Source organism: Nipponia nippon, unplaced genomic scaffold, assembly GCF_047370975.1.
Source record: "Nipponia nippon isolate SJK-2023a ecotype South Korea unplaced genomic scaffold, ASM4737097v1 scaffold_3, whole genome shotgun sequence".
NCBI classification, from domain to species: Eukaryota; Metazoa; Chordata; class Aves; order Pelecaniformes; family Threskiornithidae; genus Nipponia; species Nipponia nippon.
In genome coordinates, this window is record NW_028262347.1 from 114499454 (window position 1) to 114524439 (window position 24986).

The 24986-nt window shown below is 38.7% G+C and overlaps 1 protein-coding gene across 1 annotated transcript in view; it reads right to left on the reverse strand.

The window, feature by feature from the left end:
* The window catches only part of SORCS1 (sortilin related VPS10 domain containing receptor 1), a 309525-nt gene that overhangs the window by 160782 nt on the left and 123757 nt on the right, over positions 1-24986 (reverse strand). The window contains exon 3 of the mRNA XM_087766088.1: positions 16628-16727. Coding sequence (XP_087622214.1) covers positions 16628-16727 — 100 coding nt within the window. The remainder of the gene's footprint in view (positions 1-16627; positions 16728-24986) is intronic.

Sequence of the window (24986 nt, forward strand, 5' to 3'; positions counted from 1 at the left end):
ACCCACGGGTGGTTTTGTGATGGAGGTGTCCTAGCAAGTTATTACTATATATAGACCTGGCTATAGCTACAGTGTCTTCACTGTAGATAAAGAAAGAATCTAAAATTTGAGTCCTCCTGACTTAGCTCCATGAGGCTACATTGCTGAATATGCAAACTTGTCACACTGCATCTCTTGGCCAAACGGTGGAAAAAACAGCCAAACTCATACTGCCTGCAGATCCTGCCTGGTTGCAAACACCATTAACATCCTCAAAGAGCCACTTCATGGTTGACTTTTCTGATCAGCATCAACCATTCGGTGATGATCAATCGCATGCTATTCATTTAGACCGTCCTCACTGAAAGCAAGGGAATCCTGAGGCCCAGACAAAGAAGCAGTTTGTTTTCTCCGAGCTTCTTTTTAGCACACACTCAGCATGTTTGCAAATCTCACCCTTAGAGTGGGCTTAGGGTCATTCTTGAAAGACACTGACCAAGGAGGCAGCCATACTTACATAAGAACAGGTGTATGTAGCATGATTTTAGGGGCTCTAATCTCACAGAAACAGACGGAGCAGTGGACAAGTGTTGGAATCTGGAACACTCCCAGACGTGACCTAGCCACCTTAAGACAGTTTTCACTCACCTCTTTACTCATGACTCTGATAGTGCTTTGCACCATTTTCTATTCCTTTTCTTTTATTTCTAGCCCTTGTTTACTACATCTGTAACAACAGCCTTGATCTGAACAGCTAATGGTATGATCCTAATTACAGGGTCAAGTAAACTGGCAGGTTGACACAGCTAAAAAATAATACATACACCTTTTTCTACTTTGCTGCCTCTGGGTTTGTGGGTCTCTGCTGTGACAAGCATAGTACATACTGCTAGCCAGTTAACATACACTGCTTGATCATTATCAACCACTAGGAGAGAAAGAAATGCTTTTATAAACCTTCTTTTGCTGTTTACTTAGAGGATGTGAGCTGCAGAGATACTGCGGGAAGGAAGGTACACCTATCCAGTGTAACTAGTGATCATAGCTACAGGCTTTACCTGTATGCCAAATTCACCTCAGATGATTTTAATTTCCTGTCCAAATTCTGCCTGTAAGGATGACCCTTCCAACTTCATTTTGTTGTAAAGGGAAAATGTTTATTGCAGTACATGACCTGTAAAACAGATAGCAAAAAGATCAGGGTTACCCATCAGCTTAGATATGTGATGTCAGTGAGTTAATAGCACATACCTGCACTCATGGTAAGGTTAAAACTGAAGAAGGACTTTTTGATTACCTAGAACTGGAATTAATAGTTCATTGGGATATACAAGGCAATTGACATGTTTCAGAGCTACTTTTCAGGCTACCTGCAAAATCAAGAAAACAGTACATACTCTCCTAAGACATTTAAAAATGCTTTAATGGAAATATCTGTCTTAGGATGGCATGAATCCAGGTGCCAAGCCCAGACCTCTAGTATCTGCTGCCTCCCTCCTAACGCAGCCAATGACACCTCCTGTCAGAGTCTGCAGTGTGAAGACAGGGTGGGAGATTCTCAGAGTAAGGCAGTTGCTTCCAAAGAACTGTTACACGCTGGCTTTTCCTAGCTGTCAGAGCAGTAGCTTGGTATCAGAGAAAACAATGTGGAAGTTAAGCAAAAACCGAAACTCAGACTAACCCAGCTAGAAAGGCTTACAGAAGGTGAAGACACTGCTTCTGTAACAAAAATGTGGTTATCAGCTTCAGGCCAAAGTTAAACATTCTTTAGACACCAATAACCTCAGATCAGGTTCTACTCAACTCCATAAAGCCTACGACATACTTTGTTCTATTATTGCTCCTTAGAAAGAGGTTCTTGGGCCTTTGTTTTTTCCTCCACCATCATATTCAATGGTTCTCTTCAGCTATGAAGGAAACTTTTAGCAAGCGAAAAGGCTGAGGTGAGTTCTACCTCTTAGCCTTCTCAGAAAAGCCTGAATAGAGAAATCCTCAAAACTTCAGTTTCTCTTAATGTTGGCTATAATGAATCAAGGTTGGTTTTATCCCCCATATAAAAAGATTTAATCATTAACTGGTGTTGCTCTGGGTTTGTAATGTTAAAGCACATAATGGCACAGATGATAAACTGCCTCTTTATGATGCAAACCTAGTTGCCTCCTGCTGGCTTCAGATGATAGAAAGCTTGCATTCATCCCTGGGGGGTTGCCTCCTAAGTCATAATCTTTTACTTACCTCTTCGATGGCCAGGAAAAAAAAAAAAAAAAAGCAAATAGGTAGGGGTTTTAGTTTATCCCTAGGGAAATTTGAAACCCTTCTATAAAACACTTTTTATTTTTACTTTTCGATATTTTTTATTTCCTCATAATATATGAAATAGCGTCTAGCAGGGCCTGACAAATCTGTTCCTGCAGTTAGTAAAGCCCCCAGTTCAGAAAGTTTTATTTTTCCAGGTTTATTAGACATAAAAATCAATCTTGAGCCTGATTCACATCTAAAACAACCTTCTGGAACTGGCAAAAGCAAACAAGCAAACAGAAAGAGCATTAAAAGACCAGAATGGTATAACGGACTGTCAGTATTTCCAATTATTGGTAGCCTTGTTCTAGGGAAGATGGTGGAAAAGTGGTTCTCTGAATCTGCAGAGAGATGGAAACCTTAAGATAAAAGGTATTTGTGAAACCAAAATGCACAAGCGATTCTTTCCTAGGACCTGAGATTCTCCCTGGACCAGAGAAGAAAGGTTTATCTCTTGTTGCTTCTCAACAGTGAAGTTACTTGGTGGCTGTTCACAGGTTTGGTTCATTTAAATCCCATCTAGCAGGGGAAAAAGAGGACAGTATCAAGTCTCTGTGAGGAAGGAAATATAATGTTTCATCAAATTCCACTAAAGGAAGAATATGGGCCCCAGGAAAAGCATTGTTCATAATTCTAGTTATTCAAGGTACCACACAGAGTTTTGTAGGTGAAGCAAAAATTAATTCTTGGCCTTACCCACACACATTGCTAGAACCACCTGTGACTTAGATAAGCCACCAAGTGCAAAGTTATTTGGTGCCAGCTGGTAAATGAAGGTCTTGATGATTATTTGACTTGGACATGAAGGCACGGAAATCATTCTGCACAAAAATGTCTAAGTATGGTCCACTAGCTTACTAGAATATTGAAAGACTTGAGCAAAACAAGTGAATAAGCAATCAAAACATACTGCCTTATACGAAAACGAGGAAGCAAAAGGAACCTGAATTTGCTCTATGTTATCAGACAAGGAGATACTGGCAGGTGATGTACTGGTTTATACACAACATGGCTATTTTCTAAGCAAGTCATATTCTCTTGTGATTAGACTTGTGCAAACTGATAGACACTAGATTTTTCAGAATTCTTTGTCATCATAATGATTTAGAAACCTCTAGACAACTTACCAATGTCTGTTTTATATGCAACCATCTATACCATAAGGCTGTATATTATGCTGGTCTTAAAACTGAACTGCCTCTTGTGATAAATATCAAGATAACATATAATGTTTTTCCTTGAGAAGTGTTGAGGGTTTGGCAATAGGTTGAACATACAAAGTTTTCATACAACCTAAAAGATCCCAAACAAGAAGAGATGACAAAAAGCAGACACCTGAACATATTTTTCAAAATCCTGATTTTTCACAAAAAACATAGTTTGGCAGATGTCTGACTAGCTCTCCAGACAGACATCTTCAGTTCTCCATACTTGATCAGTAGCCGCTTCTACCCTCAAATTCCAACTGAAAGAGGAAACATAAGTTGGTGGAAAGACTTCATAGGCATGAAAGTATAATTTTACAGGAAGAACTTTACAGGAAGAACTTTAACCACAATATGCAGCTTTGCTACTAGTAAAGCAGTATTTACAGTCTTTGTTTCTAGTGGTTTGTAATACAAGAAAGAACAGGCCTTGAGGCTCAAGGCACTTGACAGGTACACAGCTCTCCACCTTTCTTCCCTCAAATTTCAGAGCATAGTAGTCAAGTACTAGCAAGACCCACAGCATGTTTGTCCTTCAGTTGCTGGTAAATCTCTGCTGTAGAATAATTGGAGCTGCAGGAAGAAAATAAGCCATGCCATCATGTGAAACATATCTATTCTTTCACTTGGATTTTTCTTATACTCCTGATGAGAAGTGAAAGAGAGATTAATTTAAAAGCTTCATTAAAATTATGTTGTTTTCCCCAAAGTATATACATACATTTGGGAATTTTCACTCTTGCTATCTTTAGCAAAGTTTCAGTAATAAAGAAAAGGAGACGAAAACCCAACAAGTTCTACCTGGCAAAGAGCCAGAGCTCCAATTACAGCAAGCACTATGGGAATAAAAGTAATAGATTTTAATTGGTGCCCAAGGGGAAAGGTCAGCCTCCTTGGAACAATGGGAGTCTTTGGTGGTAATTGACTGAATGCTCCTTGTGCGAGCTTGTAAATGTCAGTAACACACTTGAAACAGTAGCAAAAGGAAAGGCTTGGCATCCTGGAACATATGGGAGAGTTTTGCTGGTAGAGGTATTATAAAAAGAGAATGGTGAAATGCTTTAACAAGGGATGTGACTTGGAAGATAGCTCTCAGCTTCAAGGTTCGAAATGTCAGACATATTTCAAAAGGTGTGGGAGCAATTTATTTATTTTCAAGATAAAAAAGGAATATTGCAGTGCACACTGGTGTTAGACCACACAGGGGTCTGGGGCAGCAGATGATTTGTGAACTTTGCCCACTGCTACATTGGATGACTGACTTAAGCTTCCTCTATCCCTCTGCAATGGCCTAGTGCTACTCTTCTCCCAAGCAGGCTTTGAATGATGATTCCTTCTTTCCTTTCTGTTCTTTTTTTTGTGGTGAAAAGATTTATTTTTTTTTAGCAATACAAATGAAAGGTACAAACTTGCATGGAATGGATGCGGTTTGGGATTCCCTGCCAGAAAGGAATGGTATAAAAGGAGATCAGATCTTCTAGAATTACATGAATTAGGAAAAAAGATTATTTTGTGGCTAGGATTGCAACCAAAATCCTGTGTTCCATTCCTGTCTTTGCAGCTGATTATTTTCTGACCTTAGCAAAACATATATTTGATCTCATTCATAAACTAGGACTGACAATATTTCTTCTCAACTACCTATTAACACAAAATCCTTAAATGACTGAGGGTCTCAACATGTAGGCAGAGAAACTATTAGGCTTTCTTCCCTAGTTGATACTGTCTGGCTTCCTTTGGCTCACCTGCAATTGTTCTTTACTTTCTGGGAGCTGAATAACATTAGGGGGGGCATACGGATGTGTTTGCATTTCTTTCCTAAGTGCCAAAAACTAAGCAGAGACTGCTGTCCTTCAGGTTTGCTATGCTATCGCATTCATTATTTACCATTAGCAATAGTAATAAATGGGAGACAAGTTGTGCACCAGAACCCAAAGGAACAGATGATGTTCAAACACGGAGAAAAAAATCTCTACCTCCAAAGTTCTTAACTTATAAATAGGAGAGAAGAAACTTAGGCTTGATGCAGAAGGATGAGTCACAATAATATGATATCAAGTTCTGATATGTCCAGAAACAACTGTAAACCCATTGCCATGCTTACTATTAAATAACTACTTCTAGTGGATTGTCTTCACCAGAAAGCTACACCAAGTCGACAACATGCTCAAGAGCAGAGTTCACAGAAAGTGTTGAACCTATGAGCAAACAGGCAAAGAGAATCCAGCATCCGCACCACATGCTCAAGGCTAACTGATCTAAAACATATTCTGGCTGAAAACAAACAACACACCAAAATAATGTTCAAACTTTGTGCAATGTGCTGCGCAAAGGAGCCCTAAAACAGGGAAAAGTGATTTTTTTTTTAAATCTTGTCTGCTGAAGATACACCTCCTAATTTTGGAGCAAGATTAGTCATCAAAAAATGAGGCAGGTTCTGTTGCTAACTGCAGTTTCTTGGAGAATATATCCCATTGTTTTCTATCTGCATCTTTGGTCTGCCTGTGTGGAAAAAAAAAGTATTGATACAAGCACATAAGCATCCCATCATTCAGCAGGAGAGACAAAACCTTGAAAAATGCCTACGCATAGGGAATTTGGGATGCAGGGACCAGATCACAGTTTGTCGTCATGTTTCTTTGTGCATATTCCTGAAGATTGTCCTCCCAAGGGACTAATGTCTGAAAGTTCTTGCTGCATCTAAATTGCTCAGCTATCGTAAATTACTTAAACTTCTGGTATCATTCTCCCCTCTTTTTTCCATTGCCATTTGTTGTCCACTGAATTCCTTTCTAATTCTTCTTATTTTCTCTGATGAAGGAATTAGGTAAAGGGGACTGGAGACCGTGAAGAGGTTTTATGTGTACACAGAGGCATACAGAGACCTAAATACATATGTGCAGAGGAGAATTCAGCGTTTTACTGTATTGAAACTGTTAAGGGCAGACTTTTAATAATGAAAGAATCAGTAAAATTATTAAGAATGTAATTTAAGTATCATTATTAAGTTCCATTGTTGTCAGTAGGATTTATCTTGGTAAATCTATTAAGAATTTAAAAGTGGAGACATTTTGAAACAAAATTATTTTAGCTTTCCACTATAAAACATTGTCAATTTAACATTAACCTCTTCAAGACAGAAAAGCCTTGGATGACCTCAGCAGAAAAAAAAATAATGGTTTGAATACGAATAAGTGCTTTCAATCAATATAAAATTTTTCTTTCTCTAAATGGCAAAATCCATTATTCATAACTTTCTATGTGCAATATAACACTTTGTAAATTTGATTCTTTCTTGTTAAATAATCTGTTAATTTAAACATTTCTTATCTTTTGAAAATATTCCACCACCTCCAGTTTATTAACTGCACTGGCAGTTTAAGAAAAAGCAACAATGTATTGGCTACCAAATTTATGGGAACGGTTGGCCACACTCAAAATTTACTACCAAGTATTTCTCTCAAATCCTCACATTTCCTTCTCAGCAATCATATACAAAAACACCCTGAAGGTACGAGTGTGCCCTGAACATTCATCATGGTCAGATTACCCTCCCCTATCAATGAAAAAATTTTTGGGAAACAGTGGTCTAGGGCTTGATCCATTGTATCAGAATACACAGCAAGAACTCCTCCGGTAGTTCTTTACGAACATAATTTGGCCTACTCAGTTAACGTCAATCTCTCTACACCACCCTCAGCACTGTCTCCAATTATTGCCATTATCACTGCTACACTTCCTCAACAGCTTTCTCTCCTTTGCCATCACTTATCCCTAAAAAAATCCTACCTTTGAAGAACCACTGACCACAATTCAGTACTTCTGAACATGGTAGAAGAGACTCCTCCACAGGAAAACTGGGGTAATGCAAATTTGTGGGAGACCTGTACCCATGTGAAAGCCAAGTCATGGTAAACAGAAGGGTAATTCAGTGTGTTCCTACCCCCAGCCTCTCTATGACATTATTCTCCAAGCTGTAGTAAGCATTGTGTTTTCCTTGCTCCCCAAGTTATATGCCCTTCCTAAATGTTTTAATTCCTTTTTTTGTTACTAAAGAGAAAAAGGTGGAGAGATGGGAATCAAAAGACTCAAGAGACAAAAATATGGATTACAGTGCCTTATTTTCAGTAAGTTTTGACCCTTGATTTTTTTTTTGTTTTGTGTTATCTTTGGCTCAAGAGGTTTTTTCCTCTGCTGGCTCTGGAAAATCTCTCTCTGTCCCTGCAACAAGAAGCCTAAACTTTTCACTTAGTAGCACTAAAAGGAAAAAGCTAATTTAGAGGTTTTGCAATATCTTTTCCATACCAGACATTGAGTTATTTCCATTTTCTCCAAGAAACTTGGCTGCTTCTGGAATGACCTGTTACTCTCGATATGATATACGAGTCATCACTCGTTGGTCTCTAATCCTCATGCCATCTGCATACAAGTCAAATTCCACATTTTCTTAGCAGTAGACAACTTTCTAATTACATCCATTAATCTTTGCCATCACTCCCCTCTCTCTCTGCATTTACCAGATTTATCACTCAGAAGTTTCATAATCGAGAATATTTGTCTTGTTTATTTTCTTCACTTTCTTCTTCTCGTACTCCAAGTACAGCTAGACAGAAGGTATAACACTCAAGTAACCTGTCATTTAGTCATTCATTTCTTCATAATAACATATCTAGACTACAGAAGGAGCGAGCAATTGCAATCTGCTGGTAAACATGCCCTACAGATTACACTATCTGCTAATTAACAGATACTACATATGACTTTGTTGCAGGCCTGGCAAGGGAGCGTTGAGTTCAGAGCTCCTGTGGTCAATATTCATACATTTGTTATTTTTTATGTTATTAGTTCCAATCCGCAACAAACCAGCCATCACATGGTTATGCCACAGTATCATGCTATTTTTCCCCTTAAGGCCAACTTCTGAAGTCATATAGTAACAAGACAGCTTCCACATTTCATGACCAAAGTAGTACGTTCCTACCACAACACAGCAGTGAAATGATATAAAAGTGAGATTTAGGTATGTATCTTTAATGGCTCAAAATCCAGAAGGTAAATGAAAACAACCCTGCTGTACATATTTTTAGTCCAACTTTATGGGACACTGAACAAGCTGATTTTCAACTGCTTGGGGCTAGTTTTTCATAGGAAAAAAAAAAAAAAAACAATATTATGGCAACTGGCTTTTTTTCCTGCTTTAAACAGCCTGTCTTACTTATGGAATGGATGGAGCTACAAGTTTGACAATAAGACAGGTCTGCTCTGTAGTTAGACACATTCGTGCACTACCATCAATCCCAGCTGCCTGTATTTGGGCTGCAACTAAAAACATATCTCTCCTCTGCTCTCTAAGCTGCTGGCATATATCCTCCCTTGCCAAAAGCGGTATCATCTGTTCCAGAATATTTGGTAAATCACTGAGGAATTAAAAGGGAGTGAAAGAATTGAAGGACATTCAACAAGAGATTATCTTGCATAAATTTTAACTGTCCAGTTTGTAGAAAACAGGGGTCAGAGCCAGAATGGAAAGAACACCTTTGAAACCCTCCTCAGCCTGGGTGAATCTTAGGTCTAAAGCTGAATTCCATGGCTCCTGCCTCCCTATCATTAGTTTCAACTCCCAGTATGCCCTTGGAGACTTCTGTGAGATACAACGGAATACTGTAGTACTACTTTGAGTGGGAAAATGTCAAAACTGCCACTATTGTTGATAGGCTTACAAGAGCAACAGCGGAATAAATGGGCTTTGATTTCACTTCATATCCAAGAAGAGATATGGATGTAGAATAATGGCAAGGGCTTTGCGTGTAATGGCTATTGTGAGAGCTGTCATATACTATAGCCATGAATCAGAAAGTTTGGTAGTGAATGCTGCCAGACACTTCAAAAGTCAAAATATTCACTTTGAAAGATGAGACTCTGCCTTCACTTTGTTAACATGGACCAAATGCTTGTTAATTATTGGTTTCCCATTAACTCAGTATTGAAGACTAACAATACAGCACCAGCTCTTCAGTCACTGCTACTTCACAGGTCTTCATTGACTGCAGTGAAACTCTGCTGAACTGCATCTGTATTAGATCATATCCAAAAGATATGAGAAACAATCTAACTTTCTAAACTAATAAAAAAAAATTTTGGCTTTATCCTTGTTTTCATATGGGGTGAGGGGCAGAAAAGACAGTCTTCTGAAATGGAAATCAAGTCTATACTTGATTGATTATCTGGTTCACAGGTAGAAGCCTGAAGTCTTGAATCTAAAGATATTACAAGCAGAAGTGAAAACTGTAATATATGTATTATCATAAGGATATAAGACTTTCCAATCACCACCAATAGTGGCTTGTAAGAGCAGTAGACTTACTCCATCATTATTGCTGAACTGCAGAAAATGAAAAATTTCTTAATTCGAGGGGTGAGGCATCCCTTTTCCTGCGGGTAGTGAACTGTTTACATGTGTATAGTGTTATCAGAAGTCCACTGAACCACCACTGCAGATCAAGATAATAATTCTGAACCTTGGAGGTTCAGGATTTCAACTCTTTTCTGATCAGGAGGTGAAATCTTAAGCCAAAACTGCTCAATGAAACAGATTTAGACCACTCTATTTAGAGAAAAGATACAAGTGAGGAAGAACCCCTATGTTCTCACACTGGAAGACCATTGAAGAAAAGGCATGTGTAGTGCTAACTACCCCAAACTGCCTATCAGATCAGCAAAACCAGCAGATGAATCCCACCCTATATTCTCTTGACTCCCTCCCTCCAAAATATTCTCTCTGAAGTAAAAGATGAAGCTATGAAGAATCATTATCTGTGGTCATAGTGTAGGAGACATTTAAAACAAATCTGGGGGCTTCTTCATGTACTTTCGTGTGCTGTACGGGGTTTAATCCAAACAGAAGTTTTAATTTGATGAAATTTATGTTTCGATCTGCAAAACACTTCAGTACAATGTGGTTCCTCCCTTTCAAAAGGTAAGAAAAGGCTTCCATTAAACATCTCTTTGAAATCTCCTGGGCACTACATCATTTAAAACAAACAAACAAACAAACAAACAAACAAACAAACAAACAAAACAAACCCCCACACTATTCACATCCGTGAGACAATGCCTTTTTGGTCTCTTATGACTGTCTCTTTGAAGGCTGCACTCAGAGCCTGCAGCCACCAAGGACCTTTCCTTCCAAATGAAAAGAGAAGAGCAACAGAATAATTGATTTTATCTCTGCAAGAGTGGACTGCAATAGCACTTTGGGCTATTGGCATGACTGATCGACCGTAGACCCTGGGTCTCCCACTGTGCCTAATTTGCTAAGGATGCCATCCCTTGACAGCCACGGGATCTGGCTCAGTCTACAATGAGGTGTGCTCAGCTCTGCTGAGCTCTAACCTCTCCAATATAAACTGATAGTCTTCACACTAAGATTTATAGAGGCCTACAAGGAGGACACCACTGGAAATAACTGTTTTTCCTTGAGTAAAAAAATCGAGACCTGCCATCACATCAGACTTCTGAAAGCTTCTGTGGTGAGACAGGTCAGAAAGAGGATTTTTACAAGTGTTCCCAATCTGATTCCAGCAACTGAGGGTAGCAGCTTCTAGAGGAACAGCAATGTCAGGTGGAACTGTTCATCTCTACAGACATTTCTGCCAACTGTCAGGAGAGCAGGTGCCAAGGCCAGTGTAAAGCATGCGGTTCTGGGTCTTACTCTTTATACAACTGGGCAGTTTATATTCCAAACCCACAATCTCCCTGTAGCAAATGAACTCTAATACCACAGGACACAAAGTAGCACTCAATCATTCCCATTTCAGCTAATATGGGTAAATCTTCTCCTGTCTTCATTGATAGAAACATTTGCCAACTATTGTCTCCACCACCACCATCCAATGCTAGAAAGAACAGAAAGCTGGGGTGCCATTCCTTTAATTTCCTTTCATTTAAAACTCATTAATAGAAAGGAAATTTAAGTAGTTAGGGATCTAGCCAGCATTGAAACCCGGGCAATTATATTTACAATATCCGTTATCTTGGAGCCACACACACAACAGGACAGCGCTTAACATGCTGTGATAAAGGTGCTAATGGCAACCACTAAATATAAAAGAAGAGGAAGGCATCTGTAATTCATTCATCTTTAGAGAAAAAGAAAAGAGGACACTGTACTGCACAGCAATTAAAATCTGAACAGTTGGAGGAATAAAGGGAAAATTCAAGGCAGGCTTGCAGAAAGAAAGGGGAAGAGAAAACAAAACAAAACAAAAAACCCTAAAAAAAGTTCAAACCCACAGGAAATATCTGATGCACTATTCCTATTAATAGCATAAAAGTTGCTGGTAGATACTATCTCCCAGCATTTTGTTAATTAACTGGAGATACACAGATACAAGGGGTTTGAAAGTACAAAGGAGGATTGGGCTGCACAAACTGGCTCTTTGCAAAGAACACAGTGTGCTTCGTACAAGGCTACAGTGTCTAAATTAGCCAGCAGCACTGTTTGAGTCAAAGAAAACCTCTAGTTAAACCAATTGTAGTGTCCCCCCCACCACTCATTCACTTTTTACTTGCATAGGTCTATGATTTTCCATGCAATGCTTAAAAGCAACCTATCTGAATGGCTTCTATAAAGAAAAACCATAAAACTTAGTGCATGTGAGTTTCCAGGAAAGTGAATGACAGACCTTTGCAAAAATGGATTTTCAAGATATCAACTTGGATTTCTATTTTAGTTTAATTTTTAACCCACCACTGCATTATTCCCAAACACTGTTTCTTCATGTAGAAGCATTTAAATAATTTTATTTCCCCTCACAAAAGGCTCTATGAACCTAACAAATAAACCAGTGTTGACATACCTAAGCCTAGTGATTTATTGCACATCGGGGATTCTCTCTTCTGAAGACTTGTTGACAAATACTCAAACAGGCTCTGTCTTTGGCAAGATCCATGCGCTACAATTTTTCTCCCCCTGCTCTGTGTCATCAGTCATACGACCAGGTAGTACCGTAATTCAGTGAAAGGAAAGAATACTGAAAAACAGCGTTTCCACCTCTCTCATTGCCAGGGCTTATACATCACTACATTACTCACCATTTTCTGTAATTTCCTTAAGAAAATACTGTAATTCAGAAAAATACCAAGGAACAGAAATAGGTCATTGGTTTAAAGTGTAAATAACAGTTGACTTTGGTCTCATTTTTATTTTCAAAGTACCCTTTTGTAATATGACATTGCCTGCAATGTCTGGTTAAAGGATTTAATTTTGTTCAATAAAGAGACAAGAACTGGAAGTTGGAAGCTTTTAGAAAGAAATTGGCATTCATAGACTGTGGGAAGCTCTGCAAATCCTGTGTATTTATAGATACATTTTTTGTCTAGATGGTGAAGAGCAAATAAGTTACAACAAACAATTTATTCAACATATGTTGCTGTTTGTTCTTTTCCAGGATGCAAAAATCATCAGAAATTCATGAACAAATCTATTAATTATTTGAATAAATCCAATTACATTCATTCTACAGTTCATTGTTCCAACTCTCTGCTTTGCAAGGAACAGACAAGACTACGTACAAGACACACTTGTTTTTTTCAGTAGAAGCAATCAGTCTTGAGTCAGGAAAGTTCAACATTTACCTTCTGTTTCAATGGGACTATTCCTAAAAGTTAAGCATGTGCTAAAAGGATTTTTTTTCTAAAGAAGGCAGCTTCAGTAAGTTAAATACATGCTGGCCCCACTAATGAATCACTGTTGTAGCAAGGTCTCTTGCCCAATAGCTTCAAGATAAAAAATGTACCATTTCTTTTCCATTACTGAAGAAGCCTTTTCTCTTTGCTAAGGAATGCCTTGCGGAACAAAGAACATCGAAGGCTGCAGGTGCAGTCAGAAAAATAACTTACCACATATAAGAAATATTTAGGGAAAACAGACCGTTAGCATTTGCCCAGCATTAACTGAAGCAGTGTATAAACCCTTCACACGAACAGTATGAGTGTTATAAAATTCACGGATTTTAGAGTAGTTGAGTCTTACATGTAAAAAAAAAAAAAAAGTCTGCAGCTACCCACAGAGCCCACATTAGTGAAACAAGATGCAACTTTCAAAGTAACCAGAGTTTCTCACAATGTTATCAGAATTGGGGGGTGGGGGGGTGGGGTGGGGTGGCTGTGGGGTGTGTGTGCGGAATCAGGATCCATAGGTTTTTGCTGAAAATGTTCTTTGTGGGAAAATTTGTAAATATGTCTCCTTCTGCTTTCCACTCCACAGCAGGTATCATAAAGACCCTGGGTTTTAGTATTTTTGCTTTCACTGCAAAAATATTTTTAGTGTGGAAATATAGCTCTACACTCTATTCCCCATGCCCTCTTAATCACTGGGGACTAGCTAGGTGCTTAAAGTTAAACGTTTACTGGAGGAATGGCCTGATGTTCTACAGAAATTGACAGCATAAGCAGGACGTCCAAAAGTTCTCCCTGCAAGCCTAACTCTGCTCCTGCTGAAATAGGTTTTGTAAAATTCAATCTTAGACCATTACATAGGTCCTTTCATCCCAAGTGTTGCAGCTTTCCTCTGGCACTGTCCCATATTGATTTTAGGCCAACTTTAGTGCAGTCTACTGCCAGAACAGGCAGTTCCACCTTTCCACCTGAAAGCTTTTTCCTTTCATCTATTTGTTTTTTGAGCTGGAAAAGATTATTTTTCAGGCAGATTAGTCCTCGATCCAGCTCACCAGATGGCTACACAAACAAGGGTGGCAATGTGAGGAAGGGAGTGGGAAGGTGCAGCCAGAGGTGGTGAAGGATTTTCAGAGCCAGCCTGCACTGAAGTTGGCTTAACATGCTTTCAAAACCCTTAGTTTCTTCTTAGGTTTCTCTGCACCACAATAGCTAAGGGATCATGCAGATTTTGCCCAGCTAAGACCCTTCTTAGTTCTAGAGAACAGTATTATTACTCTCCAAAAAACATCTGGCTTGATTATATATATACAACCTCCACACCACAGTTTCTGTGCCAGGAAACTGATATTTCAAACCTCAAACCTGAAGGACATTTGAGTGATCTGATAATTTCACTCTTTAGCTTCTAGTGAAAAGTTTCATATCTTCATTGGGGTCAGTTGCAATGAGATGACATCTCTCCATTAATTTGGGATCATTTAATCCCAATTTAATCTGACTTTCACCAGGAGATTTGAACCGATACTTTTTCTTGTTTGTTTTGATTACTATCATTTATGTCTCCACCTCTACACCTTTTTTCAGTCTTGTATAATCATAGCAATGTAGGTAGGTATGAGGAATCAATCAGGTGGCATTACAAAAGTAAGTGGTAGCCAACTTCTTTTTTCTGAGCGTCTTCCAGCAAAACCTAAATTCATCAGAACAGGTAAGGACTGGAATTCCACAGCTACAATCCATTAATCAGAAAAACATTAAGAGACCACTTGATAGCTGTCTTGTTAGGACCACATGAGGCAGCTGCCTGTAGCAAGGAAGTGGAATGCATGATCCCAAAAGTCCACTCCAGTTTTATGTTCCAGTGTTTGCAAACATTGTTTTACCAGGGGAAGGAAGAAAGTCCTTGAACATCAGTCAAAGGTTCCTTGGTTATAAGCAAAACATTATTCACAGGCTCAGGTGGGGGAGTAGAGGGTAGGAACAAATATACCCTGTCATGTGTCTACACCTCAGCTGGTGGTACAGACTTCCACTTACACTCGATTGGAGAAAAGTAGGTGACATCAGGACATGATTTGTATCATCCTAGGGTCAATTTCTTAATAGGTCAAATGACTCATGCCTAGAAGTGCCTGTTTCTTTTGAACACAGAGTTAAACATGAACTACAAAAGAGCAAAGCTAAGCATTATCCTCTCTGGTTCAGACAGCTCCCTCTTCCTTTCACAGTCTGTCTTAAAGAATACATAAATGTTTCAGTATAATGAAAACAGCATCATAGTGACCTCAGCTGCCCAAATACACACAGCCTCCTTTAGAGGTGAGTCTTTAGAATCATAGAATCATTAAGGTTGGAAAAGACCCCTAAGATCATCGAGTCCATTACTAGCATTTTCTGCTGATGTAATTCAGTTTTGCCTGGAATAATTCAAACTATTCACTAGGACAGAAAGTAAGAAGAGAAAACTACTCCAGCCAGGTTCATATTTCCCTCTGGTAAAGAGCTGGAGTTGGGCCTTCCAACCACTGTGTGTGCACTGTAGCCTCACAGCTAGTAAATCAAGAGGACAATGGTGTCACCATTGCCATTTATTTAATCACATTTTGATTTTATTTTCATTCATTTTTTTCTGGATCAACATAAGAGGAAATCTGAAATGAAATTGCTAGTAATTTCGGGATGATTTAAACTACTTTTTAGTTTCCACACCAAAACACCAGTAGTAATGATTGCATATCACCAAATATGAGAGTTGAACCCTTTTTTAAACAGCATGTGAAGGAGAGTCTTTAAACACAATATTGTTTACTAGCATATCTGTATGTTTGCATATGTGAGAACACAAGTCTTCATCATCATTATGAACTGTGCTTCGTCATTTCCTATTACATATCTCCAAATTACAAAAATTTTGTCAAAAACATAACTCAAAGAAGGCATCAGATTCCTTTTATCAATATGTCAGTGTTATAAATTCTTAGTAAATTGTTAGTCAGTAGGGTGCTTGCATGATTAAAACCTTCTGGGCTTCAGAAGGCATTTTCTCTGCAGGAATTTGTCAAATCCTGTTCAGTTCACTATTGGGAGCACTTAAAAGACAAATAATGTTACATACAATCTGGTCACTATAGATGCATTTCTTCCATTTTAATGAGTCTCTCTCACTTTCAGACAACAAAATCATCACCATCCAGAAGGTAAGCAAACAATTAAATGCGTGATACGTTATTATGCCTACCCATTTTATGGCCATCTTTTGCTAACATATTCCCTAAAGTACACTGGTAGGTTGTATAGGTGGTACAAGCTGGCTTATATTTTGGTAAAGCTACATATTTTTTCAAGGGGAGGGAGACAGAGAGTTTCCAGCCACTTAGATGGTGATAGATATTGAGTAAACTGGGAGAGATCATCAGGACAGAAATTTTATCACAAAGTAAATATGAGCCAACCATGTTATTACTTACCTTACGTTTGTTTGTGGGACAAACGTACAAGTAGCTCAAAATAGTTTTCAGACCAACTTTATCGTTCAGTTTCTCATACGTTGTCCCATAATCTGTTGACCTACAATTCAAAGAGAGATTTCATAAGTGCAAACACTTAATCACAAAACCACAAGTCACTTGGCGGCTTTTCAATATAAGTCATGCTTTACAGAGCAGAATGGCTCTCTAGAGCTTTTTGAATGATTCATGTAGTATATAATGATACTTAATTATATACACACAGCATCATGTGAGTGCTTATAATTTGCATTTAAATTAGATTAGGAAAAATTAAACCAGCATCTTCCCAAAGCATTTTAAAATAAACATGTACAATAAGAAATACTAAATTCTGTGTATAGAAGATAATAATGATTGTCAGAAATGCCAAATAGCAAACAGCAAGAGACTAAAGTCATCAACTCATTGTATATTCCAAGCTTAGAATAATTTTGTTAAGATAAGTATTTTCTCAGCATATTCCAAAGTAGCTGCTGCAGCTGATTGTTCAGTGAAATTGGAGTTCAGTTTTCTGTGAAAAACATTGATGTCCTTTTGAAAACCTAACTACATGAGCATTACACCTACAATTTATACAGGTTTTTTCACCTGGACTAGCAGAGAGTATGAACACATGTGCCTTATTCTTGCTTTAAAAGCCACTATTCAGCAGAGAAAATGATATATTTCTGATATAAGGGTTGCTCACAGAGACACCAACTACATGTCTTGGGGAAGAATAAAGCAAAAGAACAAACAAGACTTTACAGAGTTCCTGTAACATCCACTTTTAACATGTAACTGGAACCAAGATAAATTATCAGCAGAGGTTTTGTTCATTATGCAGCTCATGGTTGCCTAAATTATGTCCTAATATCCACAGGATGTAGATAATCAGCCCAAAGCAGTACAGTTGGTATCCACAAACTGCAGAAAAGTGACATGTATCTGGGTAACAGAGACATTTAAAAGTCTAACATATTCTTGCAGATAATAAATCTGCATTTTATCTTTAAAATGTACAAAAGGGTCCGTATAGAACGTCACTTGCAAGCAGTAACATGAATTTTCCCTTCTGCTAATCACTTCAAAATCAGTCATTCTAAAGTAAACCCTAGGCACCCATTATTTCCAGGTTCTCTCCTATCTGGGAAACAATGGTTAAACTCACAAAGGTATTTAAGATACTTAATATCTACTTTTTTTTTTTCCCCCAAGAGTGTGGAAAGTGTTAAATTTCTGGATCAGATTTCACACCTACATTCATACCACAGCTTCTGGGATTTCAGATTTTGCAATCAGTACATTAATAAAACAAGAAGGCAGCAGCTTGGGGTCTTACCCATTAAGATGAACTGCACTAAAATGTGGATTTGCATTAAAGTTGAGTTTTTCTATTCAAGAACTTTATCGAAGCATTTGCATCTGTCCTGGTTGTGTAACAAATGACCCATGGTTTAAGACCATAGCTTTTTCCTTTTCCTCCTTTCTCCCCAGATAAACATATGCACCCCTGTGCATATATACAACCTTTGTTGGTTAGAACACTAATGTCAAATTCTCATCTACCGATTGATCTTCCCCTTTATAAGGTCATCTCTCTCAGGAGCACATATGAACTAACCGAGCTATTTCCTCAGTGGACTGAGAAGGAGGATACTGTTACGGTTATTTTTGTTACTGAATATTTCAGAGATGTTCCAGCATTCAGGTGACGGTTGCCACAGCGGGATGCTGAATACAGCCCTGCCAAGGACTGCTGGTTCACTTTGGTTACCTCGTCCACCTCACCACCTGGGCTTCTCAGAAATTAATATTTCTGTTGCCATCTGCCTAAAAACCAAAACCTATCCTTTGTGAAGTTTGGGCTGATAAAGACATGTAAAGACTGTAAGGACTAAATCTGACCTGCTGAGTTAAGAAAAAAATATATTAATGAAGTAATGCAGCTCTTCTTTATATCAGTGACTGATTTCAAAATGAGACCCTTCAAAATGGGACAGGAATGAAGAAAATCTGACACACAAAACTTGCTTCGAAATTGTTAAAGAAAAGCAGCCAGTACCTCTGCCACAGCACAGGCAAACAGATGTCCATTGCCTCTTGCAAATTGTAATCTTAGTCACAATTGCCAGCCATTTCTTACTTCAAATCTCTAGGCAATTATTTTCCATTCATAGCTTTATTTACAGGTAACGTTATATCCAGATAGAAGCATGTGCTTCTGTCAACATCTATAAAAGCAACTGAAAGACTGGAAAGCTTAGAAAAATATCATTTTTTGCAGATGGACAAATATATAAGCAATCAAAGGAGCTACTATTAGATCTTACTCTCATTATCACATTCCACACTAGCACTAGCCAGTCCTTCTACCTGCCCAGTTACAAGTTGTTTCTCTCACACCACGTTACAATTACCCGCAATTTTAACAGGGAGGTAAATGTTATACAACAGCAGATAGGCACCTAGAAGTGCTTTAACACAAAGAAATGGCGATAGATACACACACAGAGCAATGGAACAAAAGAATTGTATCGAATGAAACACTGCGTACACGTGAAGCCTCTGTTGGGATCTAACCCAGGGGTATCACCAACCTGCATTCATCTTATTTCTATTATATATATGTATACAAACAGGCATTGATTAGCAGCCTGGATAATGTGCTCTTCATTTATCTTATTAAATGGGTGTATAAGGCAGCATGGGACTCCTAACTCATGAAAACACATCAGCCGTTTGGTGATCCAGGAAGCCAGCCTAACCTGGAAGTGTTGCAAAAGACAGATGCACCTCAGCAGGGTGCAGGCAGTAACAGCATAGGATCAACAAATTCAATCCCAGTTATCTGAAGGGGACCAGATATGTATCAACCAACATCTCCCACACTTTGTGTGGTAGGCTGCTTCTCTGAAGCTCTGCAGAGAGAACTCAGTTTTAGTGCATCTGTGTAACATGAGCAGAGCAAGCAAATGCCTGGATAAATCATCTGAGAGGACTAAACCCAGGACCTGTAAAGCTGAAAACACAAAAATGAAACTCTATACCTTCTGAACCATCTGCTGAAAAGCCACAGCTACTGAAATAACTATTTGTAAACAAGTGAACAGTAAGCCCTATTTTATTAGCTCTTGTGTAGACATGCATGTTGCAATCGTTTCTCAAATTGTTTGGGGGAAAGGGGTGTTCATACATGTTTCATCAAATTAATTTAAATTGCTGTGTGAATTGTTTTATTTTGGCTTGATGTGGCTTGGTACAGCTACAGGCTAAGTCAAAATAAGTCCAGATGAGTTTGAAATAGGAATGTCTGCAGAGAGATTAGATATAGATGCAAGTTTAACTACATCTGGAAAAAAAATAGGTATGTGTTAGGACATTGTGGATGTTACTGAAATGCAGATGATACTTAGTAAAAGAATAATATTCAGAAACAGAGTATTTAGACTCAATTCCAAACTTCACACCTGTCGCACCATTTTAATTGTAATTACTTCCATTATATCCATCCCAAATTTTACCAGTAGCTGCTTAGAATCAGACTCCCTGTTTTTTCAATAAAGCAGAATGATTTCTGCAAACACCCAAGAAGATAAACATTTTAATTATTACTAGTTCATTTGGCAGCATAAAAAATACCAAAACTGTGGGACTGAATCTCTGACTTTCCTGAGTAATAAATTAAAACAAAACTAGAAACATGTAGAATAATTTATATTTTGCAAACTATTTGCAAGAAAGTTGACATTTAAATAACTTCATTATTATTCATTGACAGGGCTTTTCCCTCTCCTCCCGTCAGGGTAAATGACATTTCTATTACAGTATTATAATAAACTCCTGCACATTTTAAATAAAGTCACTGAATTCCATTAGTGCACCTACTGTCATGAATATATCTCAATCCATTCCCACCAATATTTCACAATTATAATAGGCATTCTGAATCAACGAGTAACATGAACCCTATGGAAATTTTCTTCTTTCTCAGGAAGCGCAGACTGAAATTCAGAAGACTGTCAGTTTAAATATATATATTAAACAAATTCCCTAGCAAGTTGCTGTTTACTCTCCTTTGTTACAAATTTAAGGTTGTCTGTACTTATTTCACATAAGCTGCTGAAGACTTGAAGAATCAACCAGTTGACTGTTTGGTCAAGGTTTCTTTTGCAACAGGGTCTTTCTGGAACACTCCATGAGAAAAAAAGAAAAACATTACATGCAGACCTTAAGCTGTGTAACATCATGTCTCCTGCCTATTAGTGTGCAGCTTTCTTCCCACAAAAGACAAATATTAACAAAGTTTCTTTTTATAATACACATCATTAAGAAGCAATCACCTTAATTGGAATGACTTACTATTTTTTTTTCTTTTTCCACTGGTTATGCCTGGTTTTCACATATTAACGTGACCCCATCCCCCACCTCCACCATGAGAAAAGTGTTTATGTGTCATGTCCTCACCCTCCTTCCTCCACAGTTTAATTTGCTGCTCTAACTGCTGTCCAAGTGGCAACGAGAAGCATCTGTAATGTGGTTAGGGAGCAGCAGAGCAGGGCAGCCTGTCATGACCAGGAGCAGTGTGAAGAGATGGGCTCTAGCCTGTTTCTCCTTCTGCACATGAATTCACCCCTGGCAGAAATGAGGTATTTTAAGTAAGAAACAGCAATGACTATTAGATCATGTGTTCCAACCTCCCACATAACTACGTTTGCCACCTGGTTTGCCTCCAAAGGGACTGGCCAGTTGAGCATGAGATTTGCCAGTTGCTATGATATTAAGCTTGACATGAGTAGATTTTTGGATGGAAGGCTTTCAGATCATAGAAGGCAGAACTGTGAAGTCACAGGATGCACTTAGAAAAGGCTTTCACTGAACAAGTTTTTGAATAAAGGAATAATTAAGACATTAAAAACATTAAAAATGACCTTTCACATCTGAATGCGAAAAATACTGGAGCTGGTAATTCTGGAGTGTATTTGTATTCCTGCGTGTAACGTTTTAAGCCTGTTTGTAAACTCTGCCATAGAGTTGTTGACTTTTGCATTCTTTCTTTCTGGGGATCTTTCTAGGCTGAGGGAATAGCGCCTCATCATTTAAATTGAAACCCTTTCCTTTATGGTTTTATAGCCAAGTGCTAAAGTTTCCCATTGATTTTTGCCATGTCACCATGTTTCACAAAACCTAGTAATGTCAAAGTCTTCTTCAACAGCTAACCATTTTAAGTTCTCATGTTCTTCCTATTAAGCTTTTCACAAGCCATTGATGGATGTCACTTTTGGTATGATGCCTCTTTTGATGCAACTCCTTCATGTATAACCCTGGTGTTTTTTCCAGAAAGTAATAATGTCTGATCTCAGCTTCTCTCTCAGGGAGGAACTGGTTTTTTTATCCCATTCTTTATTTTCGTAGAAAGTTACTCTTGCTTTACAAACTACCTTGCTTCGTCTGGATGCTTCTCACCACTGGCTTTCTAACTCATTGTATAAATAATTCCCCAAAGGTCTTGCCCATTTCTAATGGGAACTGTTTGCCTAGCTCATAGAGACTGACACATTTTGAGGGGAGTTTTACATCTCCACGTTGAAGAGCAATTGCAAGATGCAGTGAATCCTGCACCCTTGGCCACAGTTTCCATGCAGCAAAGAGGTCGACCTTGCCCTCATTGGTTCAGGTTTCCCTCCCAAGGTCACACTCTGAATGGCTATTGGTGTCATTCCCCCAATACACAGGTTATCACATTAGAAAGTCTGGGAAATTTTCCCCATGGACTTTTTAAGGCAGGACACAGGATTTTTATTTAAAACTCCTGTATCCCACTGAGCAGCCCAGGTCTTTCAACACTGAACTGATTCATGTCCCTGACACACCACCTCTGCTAAAGGCCTTTCTGCAGCTTGGGACCAGCCATACTGTGCCCTTATGCCTTCCCTGGCCTCCTCTTCCTCACTTTAATAATGAATCTTGGCTGATTTTTAGTTATAGCTCATTTTCTTTAAGCAGGGATTAAGCTAAAGTGAAGCTAGTTCAGAGAGGTGTTTTTTGCCTTCATAATAGTTCGGTTCAAGAGGGCAGTGTCAAGTGGTGTGCTGGTTTAGGCTGGGATAGAGTTCATTTTCTTCACATAGTAGCTAGTATGGGGCTATGTTTTTGATTTGTGCTGGAAACAGCGTTGATAACACAGGGATGTTTTCGTTACTGCTGAGCAATGCTTACACAGAGCCAAGGCCTTTTCTGCCTCTCACACCACCCCACCAGCGAGTAGGCTGGGGGTGCACAAGAAGCTGGGAGGGGACACAGTTGGGACAGCTGACCCCAACGGACCAAAGGGATATTACACACCATATGACGTCACACTCAGCATATAAAGCTGGGGGAAGAAGGAGGAAGGGGAGGGACACTTGGAGTGATGGCATTTGTCTTCCCAAGTAACCGTTATGCATGATGGAGCCCTGCTTTCCTGGAGATGACTGAACATCTGCCTGCCGATGGGAAGTAGTGAATGAATTCCTTGTTTTGCTTTGCTTGCATGCACAGCTTTTGCTTTACCTATTAAACTGTCTTTATCTGAACCCATGAGTTTTCTCACTTTTACTTTTCTGATTCTCTCCATCACACTGGAGGGCAGCGAGCGAGCAGCCCTGCAGTGCTTAGTTGCCAGCTGGGGTTAAACCATGACAGTGGTCTGACAGCAGTGACAAGTCAAAGAGTTGGTTAGCATTTCTTTAACTGCCTGTAATGGCACTGCACATCACAGCATTAAAACACTTCAAATTTACCCTGGCAGGTTGAAATTAACTTTTAAACACATCTCCAGGGTAAAGAAAAAGATTTCAAAACTCAAGGGACCCACATGTCTCGCTCCCTAAGTGAATACATTTCTGATGACTTTTTTTCGCATGAGGCCCTCAGCAGGCTGGCAAGTATTACTGTTCCCACTTTCTGGGTGGGGGAAATGGAGGGAAAGTCTAGAGAACTAATCCTACGTTTGAAGGAAGTCTGTGACAGAGCCAAATGCAAGTCCCCTCAGGCTCCACCTACTTCCCACTCCATCCTGACAGCGTAAGTTTTCTGAGGTTTTGTGTGTGTAAATAAGGATTGGAAAAAGCCTTAATATCAATGTCGAAAGAAAGAAATGCAAAATTAAATACAGTTTAAATGTGTGTTTTAAAACAGATTTAAGCCTCCATTTTGAAAATGTCTTGCTTCCAAGTTTGAGTTGTGATTGTAGATTGTACTAGAAATGAAGTTATGAATTTTTGTATGAGTTTACCAAAATGTGTATTTTTCTCTTATGGAAAGAATTTTCTCATCTCGAAATAAAGCTTCCCACCTACAGAAGCCATCAGAAAGACTTGGAAGATGAGAGGGGGTAAAAAAATTACAAAGAAACAATAGGAAACCATGAAATTGACATTTCTCTGCATAATCAGTTAAATTAATTCAATTTTCTTCTTCTCCTTTTTAATCAACTTTTATTTGGAGTAATCTAAAGGAACAGAAATATACACACTCAAATTTCTTGCAATTTTTGGCTTAATATAATTCAGCTGATTATTGCTATAAATAATTTAAAGATGTGACAAGCAGGAGAAGCAGCTCATATTTTATCATCCAATCCAGTATTTACATATTGCATTGGATGGTTATTCAAAATCTTAGAAAATCTCAGAAAGAAAGGAAATGGGAGGTGGGAGGGCCAGGAGATACTATCTGTAGGTGACCCAGATGAGTTGTTTATTTCCCCTTAAAATAACGGTTGAAGAAAAATAAATTTGACTAACTTGCCTTCACTGCTATTTCAGTTGAGAGTTAGTAACTCAGCTTAGCAATCTAAGCAGAGAATACCTGTCCCTCTATCATATCCAAAGTGAGGACCATCCATCCCTTTGCATATATTTAGTAAAGGGCCTGCCGGAATCTGTAGCCACATGATTAAACCTCCATCTGCTGATGCAAGCTGTAAGTCTAGGTTGCCATTTCATAGCCATCCACACTCCTATTATCATCTGGGGCTGCGCTGAGCACACACATGGGTTTCAGTACAATCCAATCATTATGGCTTCAGCAAGCCGCACCTTTCACCATACAACATATCTTCCATACCTTTCAAAAGGCCAAGAAGAAAGAAAAACCTTTGTAATTTGGAAAGCTTTAGGAAAACAAGTAGTAGTTCAATATGTCTGAGGCTTTGAATCCCTCCATCAAGGTTAGCTAGAATTTGGTCAATAGCTTCAGAAGTCATGGGATGATGATGGTGGGAATCTTCCAACAGGACAGAAGACAGGTTGTATAGGACAAAAGGAAGCTGTGTAATCAGGGTGAGGTTATTTCT